The following is an 8,616-nucleotide window of genomic DNA, read 5'->3' on the forward strand; positions in this document are numbered from 1 at the left end:
CTACTGCTCTGTCTCAATCTCCATCGCTATCTCGTTCTAATCTAATGCAACATCATCGGGGGGGACTATGAATAATAACATGACGGATAAATCCTACAAATTTAAATACACATATAAATATGAAATGGAAAATAGATAAAAACAGGGGACAACTGCAGTCAAAAACGTGCAAATGAACATGTGTATATGTGTGTTTCTGTGGAATGTATGGGGAAAGTCGTGTAGCTGCATATATAAACATTTTATATATGTGTATATGTGTATGACTGCCAGGCCTGTCGGGATCTCTCATTGAACTTTACGCTTAATTGACTGGATACTATTGAGATGCGGGGAAAGTTTTCGATCTTCCACTGATGTACCCACAGGCCTGAACAGTTCTCTGGTTCCATCAAATGTGTGGTTCGTTAGTGGGTTTGTTTGGGCATTCCAATGACGCTCGTCGCTTTCCGTTCCTTAGTCGCTGCCTGGCTCTGAGTACTTATGCTGCTGGGAGGCTTACAAATGCAAGACCCCATCTTTCACATCGCTGGCCATTATCGTGGACGCATTGGAGGCTGCCTGATGGTGATGCGAGGGCGGTGATGATGACTGCTGCGTCGTTTGTGGCTGATGATTATTGTGACTGCCGGTGGAGGAGGTGCCCGTGGGACTCTCGTCGAGCGTGACGCCTGTTAGGTCGACTATATCATCCTGATCATCATGCTCAATCTCATCGGAGGTGTTCGTGTGGTTCGTGTGATGCGATCCGCTCGAGAGCTGACTGTTGCGCGAGAAGGAGCCGCGGTGTGTGGACGTGAGCGTACGCTGGTTGGCCGGCTTGACGGTTATGATCAGATTGGAGCTGTTGGCCACCATCATGTCGGTGACCTGGTCCAGAGTCTTGCCGGCCACTTCGATGCCGTTCACCTCGATTACCTCATCGTTAACGGCTAGCAGACCGGTGCTCTCGGCCAGTCCGCCGGGCACAAGGCGCGATATGAAAATGCCCGGCTGCTTCTCCAGGCCGCTGGACGTCACCCGCACAGAAGTTCCGTCGCGTATGTAGAATCCCAGCGGTTTGTCGCTGCCGTGCTTCAGAAGGCGCACCCTCCGATGCGTCTCCGGCACAATGTCCACATCAATGATGGCCGACACCTGGCGAAAGTCGTGTGGCTTCGATATCGATGGCGCCTTGGTCTTAACCGGCGTGTGGCCGAGTAGTATGCTGCCAATCAGGTTGCGCGGCTTCATCGTCCCAAAGCCGGAGTACTCGTTCAGATCATCTGGGAGGGAAAACAGGTCGGATTTAAAGTGCAATTCGTGTTGCACGAAAGCAGACGTAGAGGGTTAGCTCTCACCTTTGCGTTGCACTATCACACGCAGGAGGGGTCGTGCCGTCTTGAGCGCTCGCCCGAAATTGTCATCGTTGTTGATGGGCAGCAGATCATTGTCACGCGGATCGATGTAGAGTATAAGAAACTGTATGTTCGCCAGCTTGTGCAGCTGCTCGATAAGTGCCGCAAACTTGTCGAAGCTCTGCTCCGTCTCGTTGCGCTTGAAGCTCCAGCGTCGGAATTCGGCATCGAACTGAAAATGGAAAGGCCATTAGAGGTGTTCCAGCGCGATTTGATTTGCAATTTCAATGAAAATTTCACCCTGCAACAACTGTTGCACGGCCTGTTGCTTCAGCCACTGGTAGGTAGCTCTGCCAACAGCAGCTGCTGATCTCTGGAGGCAACAGCTCTGGCAACCCGTTTGCATAGCCAATTCTACACGCATGAATCAGCAATGCCACCGCTGTCGCCGCTTGATCGACCTGACCCCGACCGATTAGTATTAGTAGCCAGACTGGGAGCGGCACGGCAGCGGGACAACACCGTAGTTTTCTTTTCCCTGGGAGTAGTCACCTTTGATTTCACTTCGATTAGATTCGTTTCGGCGCCCGTCGCCGTGGCCGAGGTTGTGTTTATTTTATTCTTGGACATTTTTTCCACACACAATTTTGTCAGCAACGCACACACAACGGAGGGGGCACTGGTTGGCTCTGTTTCTGTGTCGGTGTCGGTGGGCGGGGGCTCACACGGACAAACCGGACCGGAGCGAGGCGAGCCGAACGGAATGCGGGGCACAGAAATTAAAATGTTTCAATAAATTAGAATTAGAAATCTAAATTAAAACTAATTAAATAAAAGAAATGGATGGAGATGGATGTAGTAGATCTCGCTCAGCTCTGGAGTGTTGGAGAATGCACAATGTGTGCGGAATGCGCTGCAGTGCTGGCAAACGGTCACACTGAACCACCGCCCCTGCAATTCAGTGCAATTTATTTTCTCAGTAACTGCCAATTAATGAATTAAATTTATTGCCGCTTTCTTGAAAGTTACTGCATATTTTTCTCTTTTAATTAAATAATATATTGCTGCAAAATAGTAGCATTGAAATTAGTGTGAACTTCAACTGCAGCTGTGATGCGCCCATATGCGTGCGCCAGAGCGAGACAACCCTAGTGTGTGTTCCTGAAAGAAGTGTAGAGAGCTGCTTGTTTGCTTAGGCTGTGCTGACTCATGGTACACTCTTCACAGGGCGCAATGCGAATAATAAAACATATTTTGCTTTAATTTTAGAAAATAGTGTCGACAGGCAAAGCGCTCTGCTGAATTATACCAGTTTTTGCATATTTGTAATTGATTTAACATTAAACGCGGCTTCTCAAGAAGTTTCTACGCGAAACGTTTCGTCGATTCAACATGCCAGATGTGTAGCGCAAGCCATACGACGAGGGTTTCTGTAAATGGAAGCTGTTTTCGTGTTGTTGTTGAGCGTGAAGTGTGCAATTGGACAGAATTTGTTTAAATGTGACGAAAAAAGAAGGACAACAACAACAGCAACAAGCAGGCGATCAAATCGATTTCAAAGCCGTCGCAAAACAAAATTGTAGGCTCTCAAAAATATTTTTATTGCGATTAGGCATAAAAGTGAAAAGCGTGCGAAATCAGAAGAAGAAACCCAAACCCAACCAAACCATCCCATTCGAAGCAGAAACAAAAACGACAGAAGACAGTAAAGCACAAGTAGTTTTCCACTCCAACGACGACGCCAATTGGCAAAAGTGAAAAAACACGCCAAGCGCCGCTAGCAAACACACACTCCAGATTGCAGATTGGTGTCTTCTCCGCGCGAAGAGCGATTGCAACACTTTTGGCGTCTCCAAGCTGTGGGCCCAGGATAGCTCGGTTGCGAAACCTTGAAAAACCTCCACACACACATACACGCACTTTTCTGTTACACAGCATCCATTAGGCACAGGAAAAGCCATGAGTTCGGTAATGTATTCAATACACAATATACGGTTGAAAATCAAACTAAAACAATTGAAAAACTGTACCACTTTTAGCAGTATTCCAATGTGGAGAACCTGTCGCCGCAGACGATACGGCAGGTGATGAGGGAGCTGCAAGAGATGGAGACCACGCCGCCGGAGGGCATTAAAGTGCTGATAAACGAGAGCGATGTCACCGATATACAGGCCTTGATCGACGGACCAGCGGGCACCCCGTACGCCGTTGGCATCTTCCGCGTCAAGCTGACACTGAGCAAAGACTTCCCGCAAACGCCGCCTAAAGCCTATTTCCTTACAAAGATCTTTCATCCAAATGTGGCAGGCAACGGCGAGATTTGCGTGAACACACTGAAGAAGGACTGGAAGCCGGATCTGGGTATCAAACACATACTGCTAACCATCAAATGCCTGCTGATTGTGCCCAATCCGGAGTCTGCACTTAACGAGGAGGCTGGCAAGATGCTGCTCGAACGCTACGATGACTACTCACAGCGGGCGCGCATGATGACGGAGATCCATGCCCAGGTAAGTGTTTCCTTTCGATTGTATGGATCTCTTAGATCTCAACCGATTCTGTCTGAATTTAGCCCTCCAAGTGTGGTGTTGGGGCTGCGAGCGATGCCAAAGATGATGACGGACCCTCAACTAAGAAGCATGCGGGCCTCGACAAGAAGCTACAGGACAAGAAGAAGGAGAAGTTGCTCAAGGAGAAGAAGCGTATGCTGAAAAGGTTATGAGAGGCATAAGCGGAGTTCCAGCCACTACAGGAGCAAGTGAAACAGTTGCAGGAACACACGGAGGAAGCAAACGGATAGGGCTTTGGTGACTAACACGAGCGGGGACAAATGAATGACGGGAGAAGCAATTATTTAGTAGAGCGATGAGTGAAGGCGCGCTATGAAATTTTACACTGATCCAGTAACGAGTAGCAACCAAAAGCAGAGCTGGTGCAATCAGCCAGGTGACCCCCCTGGATACTAGCCAGGTTGGGGGGGAAAGAACAGAACTTAAGGAAGAGCTAAATCGAGAGAAAGAACCACAATCACTACTCCAAAGAAAACAACATCCAGTAAGCATATAAAATTGCGTATTTACACGACACATCGGCGGTGGGCCTCTCGAGTCCGGGGCCCTGCTATCCGAATCTAGAATGTAGAGGGGGAATCACCAAGAGAAACGGGACAAAGCGCCCAATTAATTTATGTAGTCCTCTTTTTTAACAATCACGCGCTATCCTAGCATAATTTATGTAATTAGTTTAAACGTAATGCAGAAGTTAAACAGTGTCATCGCCCAAACCAGCATCTCTCTAAAGCATCACCGAACTCTTACTTACATACCCTTAGAAATCTGATCAAGATGAAGATCATCAATCATATGCATATTAGAAATTACATTTTTGTATTCGTGTCCTAGAGTGGTTTTTATTTCTCCGAAGTTTAATGAATATTCTTCGTACGTTTCACATTTTATCAGCTGTCCTTAGCTTAACAAAAAGGCATCCATACAACAAAAATACATAAAAACAATTATAAATGAAAACTGTAAAAGATCAATAATTGCACATTCTGTAGAGATTAAGGTTATGATTGTACTTACTTACTGTAAAAAAAAAAACTTAAAACGGAAAGGAAAAGAACGAAAGGGACTGGAACGGATCAGCTGACTGATAGAGATCATCCATCATAAACTCATCCTTTCCCTCTCTCTCAATCACACTTTCATTTTGAAGGGAGTGAGTGCGCGAAGGGATGCGCTCCGCTCCTCAGCACGATCCTCTCCCGCCCGTATCAGTTTTTGTTTGTTTTGGAGTGGAAGCCAATCCTTTCGTTCGGCCAAACATCATCATCACACACACACACACCAGAAAGAAAAACCTTAATGAGAAATGAAAACAATAAAAAAGAATAAAATTCCATGAAAAAACCAGGTCGAGAGTATTATCTATTGTTGCTCTTCCGACAACCCCCCTCCCCAGCCCCCTCGCGACAAGCAGTGCATGTAGCGCGTGCCAATGACAAAAGGCATTTCCTAGTTCCGTTCACCCCACCGTTCAGTCCCCCTCCCTGAGCAGTTTATCAGTTTGGCGGGCAGTTTCGATATTCCCAGCGATTCTGCGAAATGTCATGAGACACACGCCAACATGAGAGGTTTACTGTGCGCTTGAGTGTAGGTGTGTGCGCAGGTCACTCACTATCTCTCTCTCTGTTACTCTCTGGCGTTGCCTAACCGCCAACGCTTTGAGCCGGCCAGCATTCCAATCGGGCCTAACCTTCAAGCGACAAGTTGCTCGAACCAAATATTGTCGCAAGCCACGAACAAAACCACCGAATGTTGGTTACCCTTCCAAGCGGCTTACGGTCCAATCACTGATTCCAGGTGAAGCCTTGTGGGATGTACTTATCTAACGTTAGGGTAGCTTTGTCGCTTTTGCTCTCTCATTCTCATTGATCCGCGCTCATCTGGGGAACAGAACAGCAAGCCCCGATCCCAAAGTTGATGAATGTAAGGTGAGACAGGTACGTTTAGGTAGTACACATATGCATTTCTTTCGCTTTCGTTTTTGTGTGCATGCGAAACACAAATGTTCCGAAAGAGGGTGGAGGAAGAGCCGAAGTAAGATTGGTTGGACCGGAAGTGCTTCACCTTGAATAAACATACCTTGCCCGATACTGGTATTCGCATCATGGCTGCTGGCCTGGCCTGGCCAGATTCGATTCGGAATCGCTCTCTCCCGCTGCCTCTGCTCTCTTTGCCGTTCTCACTCTCTGTCTGTGTTGCTTGAATGAATGCCCAAGTGGCTGTGTGGCTGGCCGGGCTAGCAGATGTACCGACCACAAAGCTGGGGCTTAGCTTGTTGTGAATGCGAATGGGAAATACTGATCGCCGATCGGTGGGGCTGTGGCTCTGGTTGGGGCTATGGCTGGGACTGGAACTGGGGTTAGGGTAGGGGTAGGGGCAGGGAGCGGCGGCTGAGCAGCGCGCGCGATCGCCAATTTTGCGGCGACAGACGGCAACGGAGCTACGGCTATGGCAGCAGGTAGATCAGTTGTGAATCTGGCACAGGCGGACTACAACAAACCATTTGGCCTGGCCTGCTGCTCCGCGTACTCTCGCGACGGGCGGACACAAAAACGACAACAACAAAAAACGTGCGCGCGGCTCCTTCTGAGTACTGTCTCTCTCTCTCTCTCTCTCGTCCTACCCTTTCGGTTAGTGTGTGTTTGTTTGTGTTGCATTGTTATAACTGTTATTGTTATTATTGTGTAAATAGTCAACCGCGATAGATAGTCATCAACTGATCACGCCCCACATCCCGAATAACTCATCTATCGATGTTCGATGGACTGACAATCGATCGATGTGTCCTTGATGAGCTACCCATCGCTGGGCGTGTTCCTGTCTACGTTTCGGGACATGCTTGTCTGCCCCATTAGCCATTTTTGCAACATCTGTTTGCCCAGCTGCCCGTTCATGTGTCTTTTGGCCAATTACATGGCTCTTCTCCCCTCTCTCACTCACTCTCTCTCTCTGTGCGCGCTCTGCTTCGCTCTGTCCCAAACTCCATATGTGCGTTTGTTTGTTTGTTTGTTTGTTTTTCTTTTTGTTAAGTGTTCGATCTGTGATCTGCGAGAGAGATCATCTCATGAAGTCCATTGCCTAGTGCCCAGTGCCCAGTGCCCGGTGCTGGATTTGCTCGAACTCGGCCCGAACCGAGATTTCACTAGAACACATCCGTACATATGTATATACATATCTAGATATATTCGGGGACACACGACCAAAAGCCAGTGATCCAGCCAGTACTGCCGATTCAATCGAATAAACCCAAATCCGATCGAAACGAAATCGATTTAACTTGACGATGACGATGACTCTTTCGCGTTGTTCGGTTTTTTCATTATTTTTGTGTGGCTTTCGCAGAGGTCGCCGTTAAATGTTTTGCATATGATTACAGTGAAGCCTTCGCTTAGGAAAACGTTTCATTACAGCTTCATCAGCTTTATAGCTGATTGTATACAATCCATTTCATCCAGAGATAACATTTTCTATGGAGACTACTTCTTTTGGTGGACAATTTTAAACCAATCTGAAAGATGAATTATACTGGAAAGGAACTTTCTAAAATTATTATGCGGGCAAGGAATATTCTATAAGAATACTTTTCTAACTGCTAAAGGGATCCCTTTCCTTCGGAACAGTATGCAAACCGACGAGGTCTGTCTGATGAAAATGAATTATCGTTTAAATAAAACGTTTGCCAATCGAACTTTGTACCTTAGTTAAATAACAAAATTTGTTTGCTAAATTTACTCATAATAGAGTTGGTCTTGGAATCACTTCCATATAATCATTAACCATACGCAAACTATTTGTTCACCGTATTAAAGCGCCCTTCATGAATTTACATATCTACTAAGTATTGACATATACCTATGCTATGTACATGTACATGTTCATCTGCAATAACAATTCATCCATGCGTTTCTCCATCGACCCATTCATAGATCTATAAATTCATTCACATCTTCTAGGGGATCATGCCCACTTCTTTATTGAACTGATCTACCCAATCATTCATCTAACCGTTCATGTACCATATCTATATGAATGAATACCAATCCACTCATTCAAGATCTATTCGACGAATCAACTTAGCACTGTTATACTGTAGCTGGGGTATGACAAACTGTCAGTTCTACATCATATGCCATGTACGACGTTATGTTTGCCGCACTCACACACACACAGACGGGCTGAGGCCGACACAGATACAGCAGATCACAGTTCTATAATATACATATGGCAAATACTGGCACTGTGTGGGCCGAAGAAAGAAAAAGAAAAAAAAAAAACGTTAAGTAAAAAAAAAACGCAAATAACTCGCTCATTTCGTCATTTCGAGCAGCTATCAATATTTGATATATGTCGGAATATATGGGTTTCGATGTCTATACATGAACATGTCTATATATTTGGAACACACACACACACACATATATATGTACATATGTACATCCATATGCAAATCCATTTTGAGATCTACGTAGATGGATCGCCTTGGCGGCGATCGGCGATCGGCGCACGGTGTTCGGCATCGTAAAATCCTCCGATTTTGTAGATTTGTTGACTTCAAACTGTTTGTGTGTCAACAATATTATTATGTTTTTACTTTCGTTGTTGCTTTTGTTGTAGTTGTTGCTGTGGCAAGAACGCTTGAACGTTTCATTAACAGGCGGGGGCGGGCGGTGGTGGTGGTGTTGCGGCTGAAGGCGTTCCAAATGCTTTGGCCA

The 8,616-nt window shown here is 46.2% G+C and overlaps 2 protein-coding genes across 3 annotated transcripts; one reads left to right on the plus strand and one right to left on the minus strand.

Moving 5' to 3' along the window:
• Nucleotides 1-63: 63 nt before the first annotated feature.
• LOC111077486 (partitioning defective protein 6) lies at nt 64-2,229 on the minus strand. The gene is made up of 3 exons (XM_022371781.2): nt 1,890-2,229; nt 1,341-1,569; nt 64-1,265 (listed from the first exon to the last, which is right to left on the minus strand). The coding sequence occupies exons 1-3, from the start codon at nt 1,965-1,967 to the stop codon at nt 499-501; spliced, it is 1,074 nt and encodes a 357-aa protein (XP_022227473.1). The 5' UTR covers nt 1,968-2,229; the 3' UTR covers nt 64-498.
• A 551-nt stretch (nt 2,230-2,780) lies between these two features.
• On the plus strand, nt 2,781-4,328 carry LOC111077488 (ubiquitin-conjugating enzyme E2 S). Of its 2 annotated transcripts, none has more exons than XM_022371784.2 (3): nt 2,781-3,305; nt 3,380-3,847; nt 3,910-4,328. In XM_022371784.2, exons 1-3 carry the CDS (start codon nt 3,297-3,299, stop codon nt 4,057-4,059), a joined length of 627 nt encoding a protein of 208 aa, XP_022227476.2. In that variant the 5' UTR covers nt 2,781-3,296; the 3' UTR covers nt 4,060-4,328. The 2 variants fall into 2 exon arrangements, with proteins under 2 accessions (XP_022227476.2, XP_022227475.2); XM_022371783.2 differs by having other exon boundaries at nt 2,782-3,305; nt 3,377-3,847.
• The last annotated feature ends 4,288 nt before the right edge of the window (nt 4,329-8,616 follow it).

Source organism: Drosophila obscura, unplaced genomic scaffold (assembly GCF_018151105.1).
Source record: "Drosophila obscura isolate BZ-5 IFL unplaced genomic scaffold, ASM1815110v1 contig_185, whole genome shotgun sequence".
Lineage (NCBI taxonomy): Eukaryota > Metazoa > Arthropoda > Insecta > Diptera > Drosophilidae > Drosophila > Drosophila obscura.

Coding starts and splice junctions, on each gene's coding strand:
- LOC111077486 (XM_022371781.2), bottom strand. CDS start 1,967: ATGTCCAAGAATAAAATAAACACAACCTCGGCCACGGCGACGGGCGCC. Junction 1,570..1,889: donor TAATCGAAGTGAAATCAAAG/GTGACTACTCCC, acceptor TTCCATTTTCAG/TTCGATGCCGAATTCCGACG. Junction 1,266..1,340: donor TGTGATAGTGCAACGCAAAG/GTGAGAGCTAAC, acceptor TTTCCCTCCCAG/ATGATCTGAACGAGTACTCC.
- LOC111077488 (XM_022371783.2), top strand. Junction 3,848..3,909: donor TGACGGAGATCCATGCCCAG/GTAAGTGTTTCC, acceptor GTCTGAATTTAG/CCCTCCAAGTGTGGTGTTGG.